This window comes from Pseudoliparis swirei, chromosome 16 (assembly GCF_029220125.1).
Source record: "Pseudoliparis swirei isolate HS2019 ecotype Mariana Trench chromosome 16, NWPU_hadal_v1, whole genome shotgun sequence".
In the NCBI taxonomy this organism is placed as follows: Eukaryota; Metazoa; Chordata; class Actinopteri; order Perciformes; family Liparidae; genus Pseudoliparis; species Pseudoliparis swirei.
Window position 1 is genome coordinate 9944122 of NC_079403.1, and position 26517 is coordinate 9970638.

A 26517-nucleotide genomic window follows, 5' to 3' on the forward strand; every position below is an offset into this window, starting at 1 on the left:
AATCCACTGCTGCAGTTAAAGTGGCTGCTACGTAAGCGGAAGCTAAAAGTTCACCTCAAGATATCACATGAAGCTGAGCTCCTCTTGGTTGCACATTAACCAGTTTTTTTTACCATCCATGTTATTAATGCACCTGCAGATTAGACAATGGAGCTTGGCCCTTTGTAGAAGAAGTCAGTCGCGTCATCTTGTGCTTATTGACTGTTTAAAATGGACTTTGAATACAAAGTGCAACTTATACTTGTTATTTAGCATTTGTTAATTTCATTTTAGATGACGGAAAATATATTAATTGCATTATTGAACTTTAAGGACTGCTCATCCATGGTGGCTTAAAACAAACAATTAAATTAAATGCCAACTGAGCAAACTCCATCTGCTGACGAAGATCCTGTGACAGGATCCAAACTCCAGACCAGCTACTAATTGACCCGTATGAGTGAAATTATTTTGTCAACTGCTGTTTCCCAGGTGAAAAAGGGACTTTGAACCTCAAATGTGTGACAATTAAGAATAAAATACCAGTTTGGATGTAAAATGCGAACTAAAATATTAAAATAATCAGCCATGCAACATACTTCCCAGCCACGAGGGGGCATCAGAAACAAGCTGTAAACATAACAGACATATCATGTCCTCATAAGTGGATTGTTAGTTAACTGTTGCTTATTTATACATCCAGCAACATCACCATGTATTTGGAGTTGTGTCTCTGACTACCTGATGAATGTTATGCCAAAATCCCCCTGTACGGTGTGGCTCGCCTCGACTCGCTTTAGGTACCAGCTATTCCTCGATTTCATTCCCCACTGCAGATAGTAACCCCGAAATGTAGGCGGGATTCTTAGCTGTCTTCACAAACAGAGTAACATCTGTACTTCATCAATTCATCATCGCGTGGTTTTGAGAGCTGACATTTTTTAAAATCTGGGTTAAGTGAAGAAAAGAAAATGACGATGAATGGCGGTCTGCGCAGGATGTCCAAGGTTATCTCTCACCATCAGAGCTCTGCAGTTTTTTCTTCATGTGGAGGCTTGGAAGCTCGACTGAGCTAATGGCAAACTAGAATTACATCCTTGCCGTTGTGTGCCTCTGTTGAGCAGTCATGTTGAATTCATAAAAAAGTGCCCGTTTCCTATACGCTCCACATATTTTGGCAATAGAAAAACTAAAATGAACTTAGTTTAGCTCCGTTTTGGGCCTCCCCTAACTCCTGAGAAAAATGACTGTCTTAGCTGCTTAATGCAGCTCGTGGCGAACTTTTTTAGTCTACTGTTGAGTGCGTACGGATGGTTTATTTGGGCATTTTCACAACAAAACAAAACAATATAGCAGCTTGGAGGTCTGTTAAAGTCATAATACGTTGGTACAAGCTGACAGTGTGCAAACTTGCAACTTTAATAATGTTGTACAGTACGATTTCAACAGCAGTTGCTTTACAATGCACCCAATCCCCCTTTTCCCCAATAAATAGTGTCATGTCTACTAAGCTAATTATTATGTCTTCCTCAAAAGTTTTACATTTATTGGTGGACGGCAAAGTCATCACAACGTTTTCTTTTTTCCATCATAGAGTGGGGTTTCAATGTCTCAAAGGATTATCAATTTACAGTCACCAAGGATCACATGACGTCATTCAGTCACAAGTCACATTGAATTGTAGAAATCTTTGGTAAATTTAACAATTCAATATTATTAAACTCAAAAACAAAGAATCATTCGGGTCAAAGAGGCTAGTTGGATACATTTCTCGAAATAAATCTTTTCTGTTTCCTCAGGTTTCTCAGACAATTCAGACTCATTTCCAACTTCAATTTAAGGATGTAGTGTTATGTACTTGGAGATTTCAGTTATTATGCAGCATGTGCACCCCATAACCTGACACAATAAAATCAGCACAGTAATGAAGGCACTTCATTCTGTAAGAGAAGATAAATCACAGTTATTTGAATGAAAGGTCAGACGAGACACACCAGCCTGCAGAGCACAGCTCAACACAAAGAAACTAAACGTCACTCATTCTCAACGAAAATAATCTGTCTATTGGATTATTTTTGGTAACTAAAATATTACTTGATAGAATAGTAAAACCTCCACTCTGATAGAAAAATTACTTTAAGTATTTCTTGCTTAAAAACATATAATATATACATATCATCTTTTGTCAGTAGGAGTCCTGTACAAAGAGTTCAAGAATCCAGAGATAGTGAGAATCCTTCCAGTTGTTGTCTCTTGATTTCATTATGACCAGAACAATTGCATGAAGTGCTCAGATTCAGAGCGCCGCTCGGAGGACCGGAGCCGGGCTGCGGCACCACGGCGGCGAGGCGAGGCCTCTGTGCAGCGGCGCCGAGGCTAGAAGGACCAGCTGTCTGCTACCTGTTCCTCAGGCTCTGTAACAGACCGTAAACGTCCTCCTCCTTACTGAGGCCCTCAAACAGAGGAATCAGGTCGAGCAGCTCTGTGTCCATCAAGTCGTCGAACCAGGACTGCACTGGGACCTGTGGGGGGAGGAAGAGAGAGAGAGAGAGAGAGAGAGAGAACAGATGAGACAGATTTCATTTATTCGAAGGGAGAAAAGTGCTGCATTACAGGCGAGGAGATGGTGCGAGTTTTGTGTGAATAATTAATGGTGGATATGCATCAAAGGCATGAAGAGTGGCAGCAGCTCCACTGAGCTTCAACAGAGGAATGTATTTTAACTCTAAATCTGTCCTTCTGTACACATTACATCTATTGCATCTGTCCATCCTAGGAGAGGGATCCTCCTCTGTTGCTCTCCTCCAGGTTTCTTCCCTTTTTTTCCCCCTGAAGGGTTATTTGGGAGTTTTTCCTGGTCCGATGTGAGGTTTTGGGGCAGGGATGTCTATGTGTACAGATTGTAAAGCACTCCGAGACAAATTTGTAATTTGTGAAATTGGGCTATACAAATAAACTGAATCAAACTGAATCAGGAGAGGAATAACACTGGGAACGGTACAGATTAAAGCCGAAATCGTCGGGTAGATCTAATTATTTACACTAGTAACTTTGTTACTAACTTATTTTGGTTGTAACTGTCTACTTTGACCACAGTTTAGTTTGAATTCTGAAGCACAACATCTCATTGTAGCCCACATTTGTATGTGTACAAAAGCAGCAAGATTGCTGTGACATCATCAGATGCCATAGCGACCGAATATTCATTTATATTTTTTTGTGAATGCCTAATAATTGTTGAATTTTCAGGTACCGAAACTCAACATTCAGTCTTCCCTCACCTCTGTTAATTTTGACACATTTGTGTGCATTTATTTATTGTTCAATAAACCTTTATTTTATTCACGTGTCTCGTGATCAGTACAGGGCCTCACCTGAATCTGAGCGTTCCCTTAATAAATTAAGCTGAATCGGCGTTGTGCTCCTGACTGAGTGGATCAATGACCCAACACAGCGGCCAAAATCGTTTATCCAGACACCTTCACATATATTAAGTGTTGTCTCCAAATACCTAACCTATTAATAAAGTCCCTCCACTCGTGTGCCCCATGAGACCACATTTCTGCTTCACTGTTCAACATCAAGGAGACTGACTTACTGCATTCTCAGGGTGGAAGATATAGGAGGCAGGCGAGTTGTCTATGATGATGACTTTGCTGAGCTCTCGGCCCAGCCGGCTGAGGTCTTTGACGTAGTTTCCTCTGTGGAAAACACATGATTCCCTGAAGAGCCGGGCGCGAAACACCCCCCACTGGTCCAGCAGGTCTGCCACAGGGTCGGCGTACTGAGCACACCAAACACAACCGCCAGGTTAGTATGGTCTTAAAGCCACATCAGTGTCATCTTCAGTGTCATCCTACACGTCTAAGCAAACCTTGGCTAAGCTCGCTGTGAAGAGGACGCATTCGAAGAGCTCCCCCATCTTCTGGAGGAACTCGTCCACGTGGGGCCTCTTCAGCACGTACACCTGAAACAAAGGCATGCGAATGAACACAACGGTCGAGTTTCAAGGCCTGGCGTCAAACCTCTGATGAGATCAGATTAGTCTCAGTGGGACGCCGCTCATGAACTGATTGGCGGAAAGTTTTCTTGTGTCTAAGTTTTCTTGGTGTTATTGGCGTTATTGTTATTTTAACCAATTGCATGATATGCTTTGAAACTTGACCCAGAAGTCAAAAAGCCTAGTTCATGGTTTGACTTGAATAAAACCTAAGTGAGAGTTCGGGCTAGATGTTGCACTTTGTCAAAGTAACTCTCACCAAAAAACTCACAGATTTCTTTTCATTTTCACCCGTAATTTGAATCACAATTCTGTCATTAGATGTCATATTTGATCACTTTAGAATAAAATTGAATAAATAAAAATAAAATGCGTTCCACAAAAGTGTATAATTCATTATACATTAAATACAATCATTTCAAGTTCTAAAAATGCCCTGGTTTTTCTGAAAAGGAAAATGTCCATAAATCACATCCTATAAAAAACTCAGAAAGTAAGATACAAGTGTCTGAACTAGCCTGTGAGGATGAGACATTTTCAATCAATACCCCCCCCCTTCACAACAACAGACGTTGTGTCCATATGTGTCAGTTACAATCGTCTTCGTCCACTTCAGTCGGTCTCCAGAGGTTAGTTGCTGTCCCCAAGTGCAAGTAATCAAGCGTAGGCCAAGACAGATACAGAAAGCCTATCCTGGATTACTTGAACCAGGTCCCAGCTACAGTCTGGCTGCTTCTGCTTCAAACAGGGCGCAGGAAACAAACCTTTGTGTTCGGAAGCACAACAATTCTAGTCCCAATGTGAGTGTAAACGGCGCCCCCGTTTCTTCCTCTCTGCTGTGTTTTCTCTCTCGAACACAGACCTTTCTAACCAGTGAAGAATCTCTGCTCACTCAACAGTACCTTCGACAGGCTTTGCCACATGTGTTTACCAGGTGACACAGTCACGTCACATCTATCTTTACAGCGAGCAAAAGACACAGAGAACAAAATGTAATGAGTTCAAGGAGGAGTGTACAAGCTGTCCCACTGTTGACATAGCCATGAGAATAATGGAGAATAATACATACTAAAGGGAAGAAAATAGAGCCACAGCTTTCGAGGGAGATCTTATAAATGAATACATATTATTCATATTTTATTCGAGTCCACTTCTCAAAGTCCTCCACATCAGTGCAACAGTACCTGATGAACAGTCCCATCAATCTCCACTGGAACAATGAAGTCTGCATTGCTGATGGGCTGCAGGAAGGCAAGAGACAGAGAGAGGGTTCAAAACGTTGTGTTGTATGTGGTCAAAACTGCACAATCTGACAAGGAAGCAGCTAAACTGCAATTTCGTTTGAAGAAAAATAGAGAAAGGTCCAAATACTCCGATAAGGTTTCCAAGGCTAACTAGGGAGTATTTAAATATACTGTGGTTCCTCTTCGCTCCAGCACTCTGTTACTCAGTGTTAAATCAAATCCAGGAGTCAGACTCAGGGAGAACCCTGGGAGCAGAACAAGATGACAGATGTGAACGCGGGACAGCAGTGTTGAGTTCTGTCATCTTTGAAAGCAAGAAAGGGGAGCGAGGAGAGGTGCAGGAAGATAGATGTTCTAGGGGTGTGGGTGGAAGACAAGTGTAGGACGTGAAGACGAGGATGAAAGGATTAGGTGGGAGGAACGGCGGTGTCACGGTCGGAAAAGGGGAGAAAGTAAAAAAGGTGACACAGAAGCAGAGGAAAAAAAATTTCTGAGTTTTAAGCAGCACAAAGAAAGCTTTTCCGGCTCTCACGCGGTTTGTTGTAGAAACAAAGAAGGAATATTGAGAAGTATCATTTTAAGCCTGCATGCTGTTTGAACAGAAGAGAAAATGCTTCGTTTTGCTCTACTCTCTTCCTCTCCTAACTGGTATTCATACATTGCATTGCTTTAATCTATTTCATACCGAGTACTCATCTCTGAGCTAAATGGATTTTGACAGACTCAGGATATAGTGTGCAACCGAGTTCTCCCAAAGGAGGGAAAAAATGAGTTTTTGTGTGAGTTTCTGACTCGTTTTGTCAGGGGAGAGGAAAAAAACACTCCAGACTATTAGAACAGATCCAGGATTTCTAGGAAATTCATCCTGTGGTCATTCAAGGCAACAGCACTCTGGATTGGACAAGCCCTGGTGTGCGTGTGTGTGGCCCCAAACTGGCTTGTGACTGTAATGGGTGGGTCCAGCGCAGTGGGTGAACATTTTTCTCCTCCTTTTACTTTCCACAGTAATTGTCATATGAAAATGTACTTAAAGAGTTTTCTATGCAGTTACTTGAATGAACAAACGGTTTCCTTTCACAGCTGAACAAAACTAGAGCATACACAAAAGGTTCCTTCGGCTTCACCCTGAGCTATTTTCCCGCACAACTCTCTTGCTTTCTCATGCTGAGGACAAAAGGCACACAGGAACAGATACAGTACACAGACGTAATAGAATCAGCTGAGGCCGAGCGGTGCTGGACTGGGTCTCTGGGTGGGCCTGGTGCGTCAGTAGAGGGAGGACACATCAGTCTATGGCCGTATCATTTGTCATCTTTCATGGTATAAATATCAAGAATTCTCCATGGCTGAAAATATTTGCCCTTCTTGGTCTTATACTTGCACATTATTTAAGATATTTAAACAGCATGATGAACACAATCATATGTTAGAGTCTGAAGAGACCACCAGCGCCTAAAGCACACAGTAAAATGTAGCCTACGTGGCTTTATTGAAACATCAGGGCTCTCAAGTGTCACGCATTGAGCGTGACACTCACGCATTTCGGTCTTACGTCACGCACTCCCGCCACACATCGTATTTCTCACGCTGAAAAAAACTCTCGGCTATTTAATGTTTTAATATGCCGCAGCGCGCAAACATGCGCTGGCCGCGCTGCCCTCACCGTGGAGGAATCAAGCGCTCCCCTGGAGTTCTGCTGTGAGGAGACACTTATCAGCCAATCAAAAAAAAGAAATGGGCTACACAATAGCCAATCAGAAAAAAAACCGTATCTGTTGTATCTGGGTAAGATTTAATCCAGCAACCAATGAAAATAATAAAGCATCCTGGAATTGCGCGCGACTGACTGATATCCGAAAATTTCGTTCTGGGGTGGGGGGGGGGGGGTGCTGATGGAAATGTCACTCTTGCCTGTCTTCAAAACTTGAGAGCCCTGAAACATCATGGGCTTGACTTACAATCGCGACCGTTAGTTACCTTTTACGTAACTAAACACTGTCGCATGAAAAAGGGCTGCCATAAAAACAAGCAAGCAAACATTTCTTTTCCAGTGAAAATCATGGATCCCTAGCAGCGTAGCTCATTGTTGCTCTGCTGGTCAACCACATCGTATCAACAACTATTGGATAACAGGCATTCTTTAGCACGCCAACACCACAAACTAAGATGGTGCCAATGGTAGACATTATATCAGCACGTTAGCATTGTCGATTTAAGGATTTTAGTGCGCTGACATTAGCATTGAGCTATAATTTAGGTGGTTGACTGACATCAACAATAACATGTTTTTTTCACAAGACAGAGATGATATTTCATGCCAAACAACTGGTCATGCTGATGAACTGTGTGATGCAGAGGATGGATTGGTTGCCATGCCAACACCTTGTTATAGTACCAGCTAAGCCTTCTCTTGTTCTTACTGGTGAATAAAAGCCGTAATAACAGGCATATTTTCCAGAGGTTATGTGTACTAGCTCAGCGGCACATCGTGCTAGTTGTCATCAGGCCATCATATTCACAGCAAGGAATATCATCTTCTAGATTTATTTTGGTTTAATCCTATTATCCCTTTCAGTCTGAGAAATAACAGCATGTCACAACTGAAGCCACGAGTATCTAGACTCCCATGTGAACTTGAGGATTTGTGTCTGTGGGTGAGGTAAATTACCTTGAAGGAGCTGTGTACGAGGGTTTCGTCCAGGTCGATCACCACACAGTTCTTGCCGTAGTCATCGATACTGACCTCTGGCAGGAGGAACTTGGCTGGAGGCTGCAGAGACAATACACACCTTTTACATTATTGTGTAAACACAGCGATTCATAAGAGGGAACAGGCTGCAAATTGCACTCATACACACTCATACTGAGGGTGAGATGATGGATTATGGGTGAGTTAGAGTGTTGGAGGTTACACAAAAGAAACACTTAACAGCATAAATGACCCGCCAGGAGGTGTTACTTTCATACTTATCTGGGTTGTTGTTGTTGTAATATAGCAAAATAGCTGAATTATATTCCTATATAGTATTAAAAGATGGCTATTCAATCAAATTGTTAAGCTTCAGAAAGTGTATCTGCAAAATCTTCTTTAATCAAAAGTGCTACTAAAAAGTCTCCTTCATAAAATGTTCTCAATAATACAACTTGAGGAAAACAGCAGATACTCTTATGCGAGAAGCTGCATGGTGGGAATATGTTTTCCTTCATCATCTCATATCAAAACTACTGTAATATTACGACAGATGTCCCTGCTCTTGTTGTGCTACTACATTCTGTTCAACTGTACAATTCCCAACTAATATTATCTGTATTACCTCATGTTGACTGAGCTCTGTGCCTGTGCTGCCTTCAGGGTCAGGGGGAAAAGGAGAAATGCTTGTGTCCTCTGCCTAGCAGGCCCGGGGTTACAGACAGGCACAGGGCAGATGGTGAGGCCATAGGGGGCACACCTACACACACCTACACACACGCGCCCACACACACGGAGGCGAGGCGCAAGGACTCTGTCCATCTCACACACACACACTTGTGCTCAATATGCCACCCGTTCTCAGCATGTGTGTGTTTTCGTGCTGTCTGTATTTATCATGTCTAATCATGGGACTGCATGCTGATGCATCATGGGAGAAATTCCCTGTGAGCAAGGACACTGAATGACACCCTGTCGAGCCAGGATGAATGTGATTACATGCAGGTTGAGCAAAGAAAGAGGGATTGACCGGGACCGTGACATTTTCACTCGGGAGTTGCACGGAGATTAAGACGCTCCTCACCGGAGGCCACAGCCAGGGGGCGCTATCCCAAACTGACAACACTCCAACTCCAGTTTGTTTTATTTTTGGAGCTCGAAATTAGAATCACAAAAGAAGATGGGACGTATTTGTAGGAGGGAAAGTAATTTAAGTGATATGAAATGCTTTTTAAAATAACTTATTTATTTTGGGGGATATTGAATAATCGAGGTGTGCTACAGTGTATGAGTGCGTTGTTCATTCTGGCTTTTATTCCACTTGAGTTATTTAAGTCGCCTCTCAAGAGTCTTCGCCGGGAATACAAAGAGTACACCTTATCACCACATGCCCTTCCTGCCATTGACGGGAGGTGTGGTGCAGTTTAAAACTTGCCTCAGATGTCGGATGCTGTGAGTGTGAATATCCTAAATTACAGTGATCCACAGGCAAAGCGTGTATTCCAAAATAACTAAATACCTTGCTGCTTGAGCACAAACAAAGCAAGTGAATTGAAGCCAAGCCTTCTAACGGACAGACAGTAGTTCATTGACCACCAAGTGCATAATCACAGCGTAATTTTGCTCAATACAGACAAATAAGTCATTTAATAATCAAGTGTTTTCAGGGCGAGTCATCCATTTGTTGATCCAAAGTGCAGCCGCAAAGGTCTCACATAAGATTCAATGAATCTGATCAAATAAGGAAATACATTTCATGTTCTGTTCCAGTGAGTGGAGGGACACGGGACGAAGCCTGAAATAAATCACATGATGATACATGGATTTGGTTTACTTCGTGGGGGTAAGCAGCCCAAAGCAAAGCCTTGAAAACTAAGCGATTTTCAGGATGGGACGGTGCGAAAGAAAAATCCTCTTTGTGCCAATGTCCACATGCAGCTAGGTTACTGTGATGGCGCGAGATGAAGACAAATTAAAGATAATAATACATACACTGGGGATGGGGATGACCTGGACCTGGTCACACTGGAGAAAATAAATACACAGACAGAGAGAGAGAGAGGGAGAGAGAGAGAGGTAAAACAGAAAAAAGCAAAACAGTGAAAAATCTTCTTGAGGAAGAAATCGACTCCATCTATGTCATAATCAACAATGCTAGAGGAGAAAAAGGGGGTGAAATACGGCGAAAAGGGACGAATAGTACACCCTGTACTCGTGAAACAAAAAAACAAACAGAGCTGCCATAGTAACAAACATGTCCAGCAACAGTTCGCTGCTGGGAGGGACTCTGAAATCAGCCGGCGCAATAACAAGGCTTTTTATGACGAGGTTCACTCTAAATGAATGGGGACTCATTTGTTAGGTAGGGGGTCCGGAGCGGGTCAGCGCTGACCACATGTGTAGTATCAGTCAAGGGCCGCACATTCCTCTCCTGAATGAGAGACATTTACAGGTCAACAGAAGTGGAAATGTGATACGCCGCTGCTCCATTTATAGCCCGGCGTACCTGCCCTGGCAGCAGAACGCCGTGTTTGCGGAGGAGCTCGGGGGTTTGGCGCCTTTTCCAATGGCCAGAACCGCCGCTTCACACATCCTCACTACACTGGTCAGAGTGTGTGTGAGGAGAGGGGGAGGCGCGGGTGCCAGGTAATCCATCACACCGGACACACACAAGGCCCACTTTATGGGGGATTAAAGCAGTGTGTGTGTGCGTGTGCGTGTGCGGACATGTGTTGTCATGGGCATGTGGTAAGACTCGCCACAGAGAGCGAGCGACTGTGTGCATGTGTGTTATTCTGTGCGTGCGGATGTGTGCGTAGGCAGATATCGAAGAATGCGAGATGGGAAGCGAGCCCGTATTTTCGAGCGGTGGATGGTAAACAACCTCTGGGTTCAGCGGGTTTGAAGCAGCTGGAAAAATGTGTGGAGGGAGCCCGACGAGGCAGCACAGCGCCTCAGCTCTCGGGCAGGAAGAGGCAAACCCTAACAAGCTCCCTGTGACAACGCAAACAAATGTTTCTCGTTACTGGACCTCTCCACGCAAACGAGGATTCCCGTTGATAAATATCAACTCATTCCCACAAGGTTTTCTTCTCAGTCACGTGGTATGCAATTTGGGGGATCGGGCCGACAATGATGCGAGAGAAACAAACGAGCTTCACCTTGGGAGGACTGCCGTTCTCCTCTAGCGGCGGGGGCAGAGAAAGTGTCTTGTTGTTGGCGGGCGGTGTCTCGACGTGGTACTCATTGTAGTTGCGGAAGCAGCAGAAGAAAAGGCTGAAAATGCTCCGGCTGCGATGCTTCTTTAGGCTGCTGTTGGACTGGGAGACTGGAAGAGATAATGACAGAAAGAGACAGGTTATTTGCATATCACAGCCTGTGAAGTATTCCAGCAATAGTGACAAATCCCTATGTGAGACATTTAATGGATCTCCTGACTTTGAAGTGCTGCTTTAGTGACATTTCACAGCAATGTCACCTGTTGAGACTAGGTATCCTATTTGAAAGCATTTATGTTAATGCAAAGCATCCTCTGAAAAAAAACAAAGACAGTAAGATGCAGACGGACTGCATTTCACATGCATCATCACATTATTGTGACAGAAGGGGCTGAGGTGAACACAGCACAGACAGAGGCTTCCTCAGAGTGCCCTGTGGGAAGGTAGTCCAGTTAATTAACATCAAGAAAGATGGAGAGAGCCAGACATACAGATAAATATCATATATGTGAGAGAAAGAGGCAGAAAATATGACAATACAATAAAGAAAATGTTGAACCTTTCACATTAAAGAGACCCTGAATGTAAAGACTGAAAACCACTATACAGACACAGGATATTTTATATCTGCGACAGCTTGGATGCAAAACAAATTCTTTTATTTGACGATATCTGACAGTAATTTAACCGAAACTCGATCCACATGCTTGGGAAGAAGAGTTGATCAGTGGCAGTGGGCTGCAACACTCAGGGGAAGAAAACCACATACACATATAGGTCCCAGGTTACATCATCCCTCCTTTACTGTCTCTGAAGCTCATGGCCTACTTTCACACTATTGTTTCATATATATATATTTTCTGTCTCTAAAGAGGAGTGGATAAAAATAGAAATTTGGGCAGCTCCGGTACAAAGGCTAAAATCTGACAGCGTAATTAACCTGAGGTGTTCCTGAAGTAGACATTCTGCAGGTTTAATTACTTTAAAGGTATTTCCAGGCATGGAAATCTCAAATCTGTTCAGGACTTTGAAGTGACAGACTATAGCTGGAAACAGCTTGCCGTGCCTCAGAGCGGCCATCACGTAGTGTCCCTGCTTCTTGTTAATGTGTTCATACAGCCGTGTGACACAGACGGCCCAGTTAGCCATGCATGCGGAGGAGGTTTGCAGCCGGCTCGAGTTCTAAGGACCTTCAGATGGGCTCCTGGATCTAAGAGCTCTCTTCCCCGATCGATGTTCCCATGAAGCAACGCGCGCTAAACAAACGGCTATAAGGTCGGAACAGGAAGGCAACATGCTGTGTTACTAAAACCTGCATGTCTGTCCTCGTGGACTGGATGCACTCACTGCTGGTACAGGAGACTGATGAACGTACACCGACTAGAAGTATACACCATTTCTCTACGGTACGTCTGCGGATTTGAAAGTCAACTTTAAAGTTTACTGGGATATACAGATAACGCATCAATGGTTGAACACAACAGGAATTCATCTGGTTCGAGAAAAGGCAAAACAACACACTGAAAGCATTAACCCAATAAGAGCAAAATGACCAATCACACACACACACACAGTTGAGGAATTTTCCTTAACTTAATGTAGTGGAATTAAATACATACATATGTTATACTTTAAACTGTGGCACGACCGAGAAAATGAAACAGAAAATGAAAAAGGGTTATTTTTCTCTCCAATTTTTTATTTATTATTTTTTTTCAGTTTATTGTAAAAGACAAAAAGAAAAACTAAACTTTTATTATTCTTTTCTATTTATAAAAAAAAAAAGTTGGTTCACCCAAAAAGGCTCCAGTGAGAACTGGCAGAGCAGATTTAGTTTAATTTTAAGTGAGTGGAATATTCTTTGTGGTGATGCCAGTGTGGAATAAGAGCACCATTTTTAATGAATATAGGCACTATTAACTCAGGTTTATAAGCTGTATCTAATGGCTTTGTTAATGGTTAATACATAATAAAATGTATAGATGACTATGAGCCATTAATATAAAGCAGTATTAGAAAGTGGTGCAAGAACGTGGTGAAATTATTTATTTATTTTTCATTTTAAAAATTTTATTTTCACAATTGTTTTTTTTTGCACAATGGCAAACAATCTTAAAGACTCAAAACTGTGGCAAATAAAACACAAACTATCTAGTAGTCAAATAAAGCGCTGTAATTGAACTATTTAATTCAGTAAGTTTCCAGTTTGGAGGGACCCTGAGTCCTCCCCTTCAAGTTGGCCTCAACCCTCATGATGTCATTATTCGTTCCTCCATTTTGAGACCAGCTACATTTTCCCGCCCTGGTCTGGTGCCCCTTGAAACCTCTCTGAGAAAAGCAGGTGGGAGAGAGAAGGGAGCGGGATCTTGAAATTGGAGAAAAGGGGCGTAGAATGGGTGGGGAGAGTCTCCAAGGCGAGACAGCCTATACTTGAGTCTGATTCTGACTCCACCCCCTCCTGCACCACCACCCTACACAAACAGAGCTCTCCTTTCTCCTTCTGACACAAACAACATAGCTGAGAGTTGACTGCTGCCGGACACCGAACGAGCAAACACACACACACACACACACACACACACGCAGCATGTGTTCACATGTTTCGGCAAAGGGCCACGTGCACAGTTATCAACAAGCCGCATACGTCACAGATTGACACAAACTTCTTCTTTTTTTTCAATGTCCTTGCTCAGGAATGTGACTGCAGTCGGCTCGCCTTGCAGAGTAATGCTCTGAGAATAACAGCAAAAGGTTAAAGTGCAACATTTGCCATTAAGAATACAAGAGTCCTGACCTGAATCAACTCAGGATGTCTGTTAGTTATAGCTCTTTCTTATAATCAGTCAAATGAGACACTGAAGCGCAGAGGAATCAGCTGATAGTCTTCAGTTCTGCTTATAAGGGATCCACCTCACTAAAATTAGTAGAATGTGTTGCATGCGCGTGGTTTAACTGCATTTAACAAAAGCTCCCTGGAGAGAGAGATATGAGGCCAACGCCTCCTCGGAGCAGGTGCAGAATTATTTACCCACTGAATACACTTCATCCGATCAGCATATTCCCTTGATGTGAGAGCTGTAAAGAGAAATCCCTTTATGGCAGTACCTGTGTTAGTGCTCCTGCTAAACGTTAGGTAACAATGATGAAAGGCTCTCCAGTCAATCAGAGCTAGTCAGTCGGCTCTCTGTCACATGTTCAGGCACAACCACTAACAAGGCCGGAAGAGGGAGAAAACGCAGGAAATTCTCAGCATTCCTGACAGGAAGAGATAATCACCCCATGACCCACAGCGTGGACTAATGCCAAGCTCCGAGAGGGAATATGATCCCCGGCTTAGCTCAAGACTTTTGAGGTGGCCTCTTTTTACTGTAGCTTTAAAAGCACATAAAGTATGCACGCGGTCAAAACACAACATTTGAAATACGAAGGCATGTTTAAGTTTAGCCGCTCGATGACGTCTAGAAGGTTTATGTCAGAACATTCATCACTCGTGAGCCAAATGCTTCTGGCTGAGCAATTTAGCAGGGCAACAAGTAAAGGTTCATTCAGGTGGATTACAACTTGGCTCTTATTTAACTAATGGTAATTCTATTTAAAAAGATCAACATTGTGCTCCCCAAATTAATTGCTGAGATCTGTAAATATAACCAACAAACAAAGTCAGATGCAGCAATAAACACGAGCGGTTGGATGATCACACAGATTTTAAACCGTGGATCTGGTAATGGTTGCTTCAAGGCTTTGGGTGAATCATAAAGGTTTGGCGAAAGAAAGTTAATAAAAAATCAGTATAACTTGAACTTGATGCATTTTAAGCTGCAACTTTCCTCCCGATTGGTCCAACCATGAGCACATCTGAAATGCCAGAATTAATCCGTGTGTGCAAAATAACATACAATATAATAAACTGGTATTGGTGTGACCGACCTTGAACTGCACTCCAGCTGCAGTTAGTTGACTAGCCGGGCAGGTAAAGTGTATCGTACCTGGGGGGCACGAAGGTAAATGTGAGAACGATCCATGTGAATGTGCAGCTTAAATAATTAAGATGGAAAACAGGTTGGTTTTAAATGGCGCAGCCGGGTACTTCACATACAGCAGAATAAAACAGCTGCCACCGGGATTTCAAAGCTATCTCTGCAACACAAAGTTGCTGTGAAATGGGAAGAAAGGCCTCCCTGACATGTGGCAAGGAGACGCTTCCATCCCTCAGACAGTGGGCATGCTTTTTCTGATTAGTTCCTACCTCCCCTCACTGAGATTTGGAGTGTGGGGTGTTTGCAGTAAACGTGGTACCAGTTGTCTGAATTATATTATATAACCCTCACCTAACATGTGACCTAAAATACTTCTACAGTACTCTCCACACATACACTGACAGCTAATCCATTATTAGCCTGGAATCTAAAGTCTTGAGTTGACAACATTCAGGGGTGGTGATGAAGAACTGTTTCTGTCCTTAGCTTTCAACAACTTCAACAACAACAACAACAACAACAACAACAACAGAGAAGCAGGGAGGGGGAACAAAATAACAGTGTGGAAGGAATCTCTGCAGTAATACACGATACCTCCGAAGAGATGACACTAAGAAAGACACTTTTATCTTATTCTGAAGTTTAGACAGGGACTATACTTTCAGTCATCTCTTTAATATTTTTATTCATCTCTTTTTTTTTTTTAAACGTATAAAAATTTTGAAAAATGTTCACAAACGGTTTTAACTTATATATTCCTTTTTCTATTGTTTTAACTATGCACTGGCTATGTGGCACTCTGAGATTCATGGATGAAGAGTGCCTTATAAATGGAATCTATTATTATTATAATTATTAACTTCAAAATCCTTGATTGGGGCAAATATTTAGATGTTTTATTACCAATGGACCAACTACCAATGTTGGTCTATTGGTAGTTTTAAAATGTTGCTTGCCAAAAGACTTAAATGGTTAGGAAATAAATATATTTTACATTAAAGCAGATGTTTTTTTCAAAAGTGATCATTTCCATTCATTGTCATCCACACATCAGGAGCCAGTTCAGCCGTTCAGTGTCTTGCTCAAGCACACGTGGACATGTGGACACCACGAGCCTCCGAGAGTCCACCATTTACACCAACTCTATTCTTTTGTTCATCCCAAAGCACAAATTATTGATTTTTTCCAAAAAAGAGAAAATCACACCAAAGAGGCGATCATAATTCCAAAAGATCGGCTTCCAAAACAATATTTACACCAAAGAGCCTCCGCTTCACAAAATACACTTGAGCACGTGTCTGCTGCTCGCGCGCACACACGGACACACACACTGACACACGCACGGACACACACAGCAAATCCAAACAGCTGAGATGAGCCTGACACTTTCACCTACGGAGGTCCACGGGTTGGTGGGTTGTGTGTGAGGCCATCAAGGCAGTAATAGCACAGTATGATAAAATAAACTCCCATTAAGCCTCATTACTTCACCACATGAACAGCTGAGGCTGGAGACAACATTACAGCCTGTGGAGGTGCAGTACACTCAGATCTAGCAGATGCCTTTAGTCACAGTCACTGACCCTCAGTCACCTACCCCTCTGGCTTCATTTCCATACTTATCTGGGATGATTAATATATATATATATATATATATGATCTTGTGCAACTCACATTCATTCCATAACCCAGTTACATTTGAAGAGATTTTAAACTCCGACCACTTGGTTGGCACCCATGTCCGTCATACTGCAGGGTGCTCGTTCTCCCAGCTGCTGCCGTGAACTCTGACACGAAGACGTGGGCTGGTCTGCTCTTGCTTTCCGGCCTCAGGGGTACAGCGGCGTGGGCGCCGTGGTGGCGGTGCCAGCCCGCCTGCAGTCCCCCCACCGGGGGATGGGGTGGGTGGGCAGGGGGGGCTGCTGCTGCTTATCGAGCGCTCGGCGTAATGAAGGGGATGACAAGCGCCGGGGAATTAACCCACTGAGAGCTCAGAGAGAAATAATGAGGGAGATCTGACTGCAGTTACGCAAGCGGCAGCCACGCGGCTCGCGTTGTTTGGGGCTGCGGTGGTGTATTATTGAGATATATTTCTATTTTCTCATCTACAACTGTAGATGAGCCAGAGGCTCAGTGACTCATGGGAAATCCTCCTTGAGTGTCGGTAAAAAACGGTATCAGATTTAATGTCAGATGAAATGAAAGGCCCGTCTTCCGGCTTCTCTTGAGAATAGACGTGCTTGTACACCTGGTGACCCGAGGTGCAGCTGGAAGATTGATGCTGAAAGTTGTTTCGAGTGAGCTGTTAGGGGGGAATTTAAAGGGGAACGCCAACAGTTTACTATTGATCCGCCATAAAATACATGAATTTACAAGATGAAGCAATAACCAGATGGCAACGGTCAAAATGCTCAACTCTTTGAAGGCTTCAACAGTGGTCCACAAACCAATGACATCAAGATGACTACGACCACTTCTCATATTCAGCCTAATGGTAAACCCTCCGTGTCCGGTAAATGACCACCTCTTCTAAACCCCATATGATGAGTAAAGTAACCATGTTGTGTAACTTCAGTGGAATGTCTCTTTACGTTTTGTTCTTAAATACGCACGCACCCTTGAACTCAAAACAACACATTTCTTACTATTCATTAGATTCCATTCATTAATATGGTGCTTGCTATAAGAACGCTGACAAGTAGGTCATGTATTTCTGTGTGTGTGATGGGGAGCCTGTGTGTGCCCATGCGTTGTTGCTGCCTCTGCTGCCCGAGAGGCGTGTGTCGCTACATGTACACACACATGTCCATAGGGCCCCTTTAGATTCACAGCTAAACAGCATTCACCTTTAACCAGAAAACAGCCTCCATACTTGTTTATTTGCTTCTCCTTCGCTCGTCGATTAAAAAATGCAAGAGCCTTTTATGCCATACATCTGACAAAGTGGCACCCAGCATATTTCAGAAAGGGTGACAGAAAATCACTCTGGACAAAACATGATCTCCCTTTTAAATAGCCAATTACTGGTGAGGAATGCCGGCCAGAAGGGGGAAAAATATGCAGGAAGGCCATCACCTTGTCAGAGCCAGACCGGGTACCTGCCTGCACCCCAAGAGACACACAGATGCTATTTGAGCACTTTGTCCTGCTCTCTCCCCCCCCCCACACACACACACACACACACTCTTTCCTCCTTGACTCCTACCTTTCTCTGATTGTATTGATCCGTTTTGACGTCTGTTTGGCTGGATGGATGCTCAATTAATACAAGCTTGTGGCCTGTCCGAGTCCCGTTGAAAGCCGGCTTTAGAGCAGCAGCATCCAGTGTGGCCGTGTGGCAGGCGCCGGCTTTTGGAGCATTAATAATGGTCTTCACTGACTCACGGCCATCGAATGCCAAACTGTCGAGATTTACAGGAAAGGCATGAGTGATGTCATCCCGCAACGATGCTGCGCGTTTAAATCGAGACACGTCAAGCATGCAGCAGAAGAGTGTCAGCTTTTTGTCTTCTGTATTCATTTAGGCGAAGTTTGAAGAGCTGAAAGCACCGACAGCTGCAGTCAATTAATCTAAAAACTGAAAACAGATACTTGACGCTTTGTATGAAAGGAGTACTTTTATTTTCCATGTACTAAAATGTATATTTTATCGTTCAACTCAATATAAACTACATTATGTATGAGAGCAATCACAACCCATCAGTGTTCAGGATGGAGATCTACTGGGAGGAATGGCATTTCATAAAGAATATACGAGAAATCCTACTAATCGTCTCTTCAAAGCCCGGGCTGGACATTTTGAAGTAGAGGTTGCTCCAAAACAAACAACCACAGCGTATGAGCTACACTTGAGACAACATTCAAACATAAAACGTTCCCACAATGCAGTCAAACGCACAGTCCAAAGCACACAGACATTAGAAGAGACCCAGAAAAAGAAAAAAAATCATATTGTGTGTGCAGCAAAACCAACTAACGGAATAACAAAATACTGAGAGCAGACATATATTTTTTTTAACTGGCCAATCATATAAATAATCACACACATATATATATATGTATATATATATACATATATATATATGTATATAACAACAATGGAGCTGGATCAAAGTCCTGTGTATCTAACGGCTCCACCGAACACACAGACTGGCAAGCATATAGTCTGTAGCCAGATTTATGAAGTAAAATGACGTTAAAGCTCTATTTTTAACTGGATGCCAGTGCAGAGATGTTCGAGCAGCATTCATGTGAACTCAATTCTCTTTTTTTCCAGTTAAAACTGCATTCAGAGTGATGGTTTAAGTATTCACAGTCAGCCAGTGGAGGAGTGAAGAAACCGTCAACCCACACTATTTCCCCCTGCAGCCTCTCTGGGGACGGATCGCAGTGCGCTGGCATCTCCTTCACTGTGTCTCACAATCCATAGATCTTTACAGACCGCCTCGGAATTAAAGGCCAATTTGCTTCTTCTTTTTTTCAACCCGATTTATTTATTGTGAAATCTGACATTAATCTTTGTAATGCATTCTTTGCTCTGGTCATTATAATACTTTATCAAAAATAATTGACATTTTTATAATGAGTTCAAGGTCCACCATGAAGGAAATGCACAAGAGAGGAATTATAGATGTAGAGTGTATAGGGATGCTATGGCTAGCTTCTATAAAGCCCAATAGTTCATTTTAAGGAAATAGCATTATTTTTGTATTTATTTTTATTCTTCATTATATTGTACATATTAATTAAACAAAAAAGATGTGATAACATATTATTTACTGAGCTTTAGAGGTGATGGGTGGAATGGTGTTAACCCTTGGACGCTACTTTTTTACTGTGTTTTAAGGCGTTTGCTAAACTCAGATAAGCTATTACGTCTCCTGGATAAAGCTTATGGCTAAATGAGTCGTATCAACTCTCTCGTCTAATTCTTGGCAAAAATAAAACTGCTTTAAAAAATGCTACACTAATACGTAATAAATACAATTGTTACACATATTGACACAAAAAATAAACCAGCAGGGAGATGTGAACATAAGCTACGATGGTTGACTCTTGATGAATATATGAGCTCAGACACGATGTGAAATTCAGTGTTGGCGAGTCCATTGCGGTTTTACAATAACAAACTACCCCTGTGTGGAGCAACAAAACAACACAAACTTACTCCAACAACACATTTATTTGCTACTTACAGCTGTGAAAACATGTCACTGCCTCTCGTTGTGGGACTGAATGAATGGAAAAGACATCAATTAATACAATCCCACAACTTTCACTTCAGGCATGTTCATCCACACACCGGGGCCCATCCCGCAGAGTTAACAAGCTTACCATTCAAGGGGCTTTTAGGCATGGAAGAAAAACATTCAACTCTTCCCAATCAGATGCCCAGTATGGTATTGGACAAGATAGATGTGTCCAACACTCCAACACTTCCCCGGAGGTGCAGATAATCAGCTTTTCTGGCTGAAATAGACTCATGAATCTATTATAGGGGACCTGCACTTCAGAGTGCAGCTTTTTTCTCCCTCTTTCTTTCTTTCAGTGCACCAAGTCAAAATGGTGCACTGAATATTGACTTCACTGTGCACACATAGCAATCCAATGTGTTTCTTAACCCTCGTGTCGCCTTCGGGTCAATTTGACCCGATTCAATGTTTAATGTCGGTGTTCTTTCGGGAGTCAACAAACAAACATAAAGTACCTCACACTTAAACTTGGAAAACAATATTAATTCTAATAATTTTCTGGAGATTTTAATAGCTGGGGTCATATTGACCTCAAGGGTAAAATATGTTAGTAAATATAAAGGTAACAGGAGGGTTAGACATTGAATCGGGTCATATTGACCCGAAGGCGACAGGAGGGTTAAGAAAGGCTTGTGAATGACATACTGTACGCTCAAAACATATCTAAGAAATCTACGCCACCTATGCCTGAGTAAAAGATGGTAGTCGTCCTCTACAGAGTCCGGTCATGACAGCAGAGTGCTGGACACAGCAGAGTGGGAGATTGTGCCAGGGACTCTGTGGAAGCCGACACTCACAGTAGCTCCCCAACTGAGCTGCACAAACCCCTGCAAGTGTGGTCCACACATCATAAACGCGCTCCTAATGCACAGCAGCGTGTTCCAGAAACAACCTCAAAAAGCAAGCGCGCATGAAATCATATATATATATATACACTACCGTTCAAAAGTTTGGGGTCACTTAGAAATGTCTTTATTTTTCAAAGAAAAGCACTGTTTTTTCAATAAAGATAACATTAATCAAAAATACACACTATACATTGTTAATGTGGTTAATGACTATTCTAGGTGGAAACGTCTGGTTTCTAATGAAATATCTCCTTTGGTGTATAGAGGCCCATTTCCATCAACGATCACTCCAGTGTTCTAATGGTACATTGTGTTTGCTAATCGCCTTAGAAGACTAATATCTGATTAGAAAACCCTTGTGCAATTATGTTAGCACAGCTGAAAACAGTTATGCTGGTGATATAAGCTATACAACTGGCCTTCCTTTGAGCTTGAAGTTTGAAGAACAAAATTAATACTTCAAATATTAATCATTATTTCTAACCTTGTCAATGTCTTGACTATATTTTCTATTCAATTTTCAATTCATTTGATAAATAAAAGTGAGTTTTCATGGAAGACACAAAATTGTCTGAATGACCCCAAACTTTTGAACGGTAGTGTATATATATAGAGAATTACAGCTTCAGTATTTTCTTTTCTAATTTTCTTTTTGGCAATGCAAATATTGTCGAACCAACAAGGCTTCGTTGAGGGGAACCATTTTAACATGCCATACATACATCCCAATGTGTGCTGCTCCTCCTTACCAAAGCTTCTTCTGAAATGCTATATCTGATCACCTTTCAAGACATCCACATGAGGCAGACGGAGCACCGTGACCCGTTTCTAAAAGGCAGGACGTTAATGAGCTCTGTGGCACTGTCTCGCTGCAGCCTTGAGCTGCCATTGGAGTTATGACATGGGAGACTGGCCAATTATGTGTCTTCAGGAGAATGCATGTTACTCAGCCTCGACCAGAAGAAACGTGCTTGCAATCAAAACAGTTATAGTTTGGGTTCGGGAAAGAAAAAGTAAAAACAGATTTTACAAGAACTCCAGGAGAACCGTTAAGCCGTGAGAAAGAGGCAACACTGACAAACACATTGTTGTGCAACACTCGAGCACACTTCAGAATAAGAGTGATATTATGTTTTCGTATTGAAAACAAAGCCTCTTCAGAGACCAAAATTAAACGACAAACTAAGAGTTATCTCCGTACCCAAAGAATGAATATAGCTTATTTATATACGCCATATAGCTCTATTGTGTATGAGGAGATGTTTTATCATTACTATGAACATTCAAACTGTTTTTGTTTTATTGAAATCCAGATAAAACATCATGACGATGTTAAGACTAACTCACTAAATTAACAAATGTGTATTAATCCACTAAAAATCGTCCCCAGCAATTTACTTGTATTGGTGTAATCTTTACTAAAAGAGAGTTTTTTAGGATAAAATATGTTTGTGACCTGTTTTTAAAGATGTATGTTTCAGTGGGAACAAATGGGCTCACGGTTGGAAGAGCTATAGACAAAAATCTGTTTTAGTCTCAGCGTCTGCCATCACTCACGGTGCAGCAGTGAAGAGATGAACTCAGATTTGACCTAATCTGATTAAACAGCTCGTCCGTTGATACCTGTCGGACTGTGAAGTTATCACACTAAAGCCTCAACGAGGAGCAGACTGAGAGGCTGCCGCCCCGCGACTCCGTGTGCGCCGCTGCTCTAGTGCATTGCATTGCATCAGATCCTGACAAGTAAAGGTCTGCCAAATGAAAAGCCTCATTTGGGGTTTCTCCGCCTCCTTTGAGCATATGTGCTGGTTCCTGTGAAATATATGGCTTTGAAGTAGTACATCATTGCTGTTTTATCTCAGAAAAAACTACGATATGGTACAAGAAATGGACTGAGTGTGTCCACAATTGCCTATCTGATAAAGTTCACCTCCAACAGGCCAAAAATAGCCTTGTATCCACCAACAGTGTGACACGGTTGACTTTGTGCCAATTCACCTGCCCTGTCTGAAGAGAGAAACCGCCCACATTATGATTCCAACCCACACTTCATTTAATATCATCCATAATGCATAAAGATGTATTGTCTTGTCCACCTGACCAAATGTATAAAAAAATGGCTCTAATGAATTGCTACGTCTTTAGAATGAAACCGATAGGACTCTGAAAATAGCCTGCCGTAGCTCTGAAATATTCATTGTGTGTGTGTGTGTAGATGTGTGTGTGTGTGTGTGTGTGTAATCATTTGTGGCTTCAGTGCAGCCCAAGCAGGTCACAGAGTAACTGTCCTGGACAACAAGTGCTGTTTGTTGTCTGCTTTGGCAGAGTGGTGAGGGTCAGGGACTCTATTCAGGAAGCTCCCTGGTGATACTGTGTGTGTGTGTGTGTGTGTGTGTGTGTGTGTGTGTGTGTGTGTGTGTGTGTGTGTGTGTGTGTGTGTGTGTATGTGTGTGTGTCCTCTCTGGTCAGCGGCTGACCCTGGGTTTTATCCCACCAGATTAATTGTCAGATTCCACAGGGATTTACTGTTCAATACAAACGGGATTTCGCAGACAAGAAAGTGTGGGAAATCTGTGAGAGCGATTAAAAATGTGCTAAAAGGAGCAGTATCATTTCTTTTCTAACAAATTTCCTGGGTGATGCTTCACCGCTTAAGTCAGCAGCTAAGCTGTGTGTTTGCCGTTAGTGATTGTTTTCATTGATTTGTTTATGACGGTTTTAATTATCGAGGCGGTGCCACAAGATTAGAGGAAGCAGTTCAGGAAAAAGAAATATAGGAAACGTGCTCTGGTGCATAAATCCTAATTGATCTGGCCGCCGTGATCACGCAGGTCGGTCGTAAAGACTTCTGATCTAGAATTGTGTCCAGATCTTTATTTTATGACCGCCGGCCAGGAGGTCAAGTCAGAGTGGTTCATGTACGTCAGTGACCGTGTTTACATGCATTCGAATAACTGGTTTAGTCGGAATGAAATCGAATTATCCGTTTCATGTAAACTTTGTTCGACTATGTGCGGTCCGACTACGATCCGATTAACACCCCTGGATAACTCGATCCGATCCGGCTGATAATTCGACAATCGCGGCATGTAACGGTGAATTGGATTAGGAACTGGACTTTGCGTCTTTCCGCATGCTTGAGATCCCGCCGCCCTCCTCCCCCCTCCCTCCCATGTCGTGACCCGGAAGTCGAAAGAGTCGAAAGAGACGATAATGTCATTATTAACATCATGCAAGAATAGTAGAGGGATGTAGCTTCGCCTTGCTCTCTGTTCGCCATCTTTCTCGAAATGTTGATGTTGTTGTTGTTGGTTGTTGTTGGTAGTGGTGAAGAGGTCAAGCGGAAATGGCTGTATCACGAGTTGTAATGAAAACAGCGCCACCTATCGTATCGGATATGACATGCTTTCGGCCAATGATTCGAATTACTCACTGCCATGTATATTGGGATAATAGCAGATCCCCCAAAAGATAGCATAGTCCGACTAAAGCAAGATTCAAATTATATCATCATGTAAACGCACTGAGTTTTGCTCAGCAGAGGGGATGCAGGAAGGTGACCTTTTCTTCAACAGAGCTCTGAGTGTAGCAGGAAGTTGTGGTCCCTCGGCCTCCGGGCACCCTGTGGCTCAGTGGGACGGGTGCTCGTGAGGGAATGTCCGAACAACCGTGCCCTCCTGCTCCAATCTCCCATAAACAGCTGTGTATCCCACGTGTATTTACACAGTACTCAGATTTCTTGTGTTCTCGACTCAAATTAAAAATGTGTGACTGTCCTGCAGAGACTAGAGAAAACCCCCTCTCAAAGTTAGTGGAAACTGGAAAGCTCCTGACTCAAGAGGGGGACTTGTCATTGATGGCACCACCACATGGTGAAGTGGCGACACAAGTGCAAAACAACAGAGAGAAAAAGTGTTTTACGTGCAGCCGCCGTAATCTGTAGAGCAGCTGTTGAGCAGTTGTTTTTAGGCGCTTTTTTTTCTTTTACACATCTGGAAGTGAACATTTATGACCTTGTTAACGTACGTCGCCGGTCGTTATGTGGTGATTATTATATAAATATGATGTTCTATTAACATTGCGCTGTACTCAACCTTTCAACATTCTCATCGCTTCAGTGAGGTGATTTGAGACAGACAGGAAAAAAATAGAAACAGCTAAATATATGTGTGTATGCAATGTGATTACTGGCTTTTGGACTAATATATATATATATATATATATATATATATATATATATATATATATATATATATATATATATATATAAGTACTTATATTGGCGGTTTTCTTCATACACCATAGCCACACTGTTGACCTCTGATCATTGGTGGGGTTATTGGTATACACCAGGCATTTTAGAGCCAGTGATGCACACAGGGATGTCGCCCGTGCGAAGGAGTAGAGTACCCGCCCCCTGGAGTAAACCCAGCTCACCCTAAACACATCTATCATCCCTAAGTGGCACAATGTGTAACATTTAAAATGAGGTCCATGATAGTGAAGCCTAAAGTTACAGAGCACTGCACACACATACGTGTAGCCGATGTGGACCGCAGGGCTCTGAAGGTTCTCTGCTTCAGATCAACAATGGAGGTTTTCCGTCGATCCTCTCCGTTTTGCTGATGAACCCAATATCCTCTGTGCACCGAGGGCTGCAGATCATTTGACAACCGAGCAAACGTAAATATTCTACAGCTGGAAATCCAAATAAAAGAATCGCGCGCGCGCGTAGGTACGTGTGCGTGTAAGTGTGCGCGCCCTTGTGTGCGTGCGTTGTGTGTTGTGTGTGGCATTTTACGCCTTACCTTTATCTGGACTTGAAGAAATGCTCTCCTCCTCTTTCGGATTTGCAACCTGTGTTATTATGGACGTGTTGTCCATGGAAACGAGATGTGATGCACCTTTCGGCTACCGCGTTTTATTCCTCGGCAAACATTACCAAGCGCACGACAGTCCCCTCGGCTGTGCGCGGGCTAAAGCGTCCGCTGTTTGGCAGCATGAACATCCCGTTTTTTATTCGAAGCATGCAGTCCCTTCTTCTTCTCCCCCCCGGAGCTTACAGGCAGGACGGAATGTCAGCGAGAAGACGCGTCGGAACATCCGAGGTGACAGTCCGACGTGCAGGAGACCAACAGCGCGTCAGTCCTGCATGGAAGTCGTGTGTGGCAGCAGCATCCCCCCCCCCCTCCCTCCCGCCTGCTGCTACTGCTGTTGCTGTTCGCTCTGGCTCCGATCCACACACGATGATATCAACTGCGTGATACGGTTACAGTGTTTACGCAGAGATGGCGACCGTCCTCCTGCCAC

General features: G+C 42.8%; 1 protein-coding gene across 2 annotated transcripts; it reads right to left on the reverse strand.

The window, feature by feature from the left end:
• Nucleotides 1–1374: 1374 nt before the first annotated feature.
• On the reverse strand, nucleotides 1375–26485 carry ctdspla (CTD (carboxy-terminal domain, RNA polymerase II, polypeptide A) small phosphatase-like a). 2 transcript variants are annotated; one of them, XM_056433680.1, is made up of 8 exons: nucleotides 26016–26485; nucleotides 11074–11240; nucleotides 9905–9937; nucleotides 7892–7993; nucleotides 5164–5220; nucleotides 3854–3946; nucleotides 3578–3763; nucleotides 1375–2501 (listed from the first exon to the last, which is right to left on the reverse strand). In XM_056433680.1, the coding sequence occupies exons 1-8, from the start codon at nucleotides 26089–26091 to the stop codon at nucleotides 2376–2378; spliced, it is 840 nt and encodes a 279-aa protein (XP_056289655.1). In that variant the 5' UTR covers nucleotides 26092–26485; the 3' UTR covers nucleotides 1375–2375. The 2 variants fall into 2 exon arrangements, with proteins under 2 accessions (XP_056289655.1, XP_056289656.1); XM_056433681.1 differs by lacking the exon at nucleotides 9905–9937 and having other exon boundaries at nucleotides 26016–26482.
• Between the last annotated feature and the right edge of the window lie 32 nt (nucleotides 26486–26517).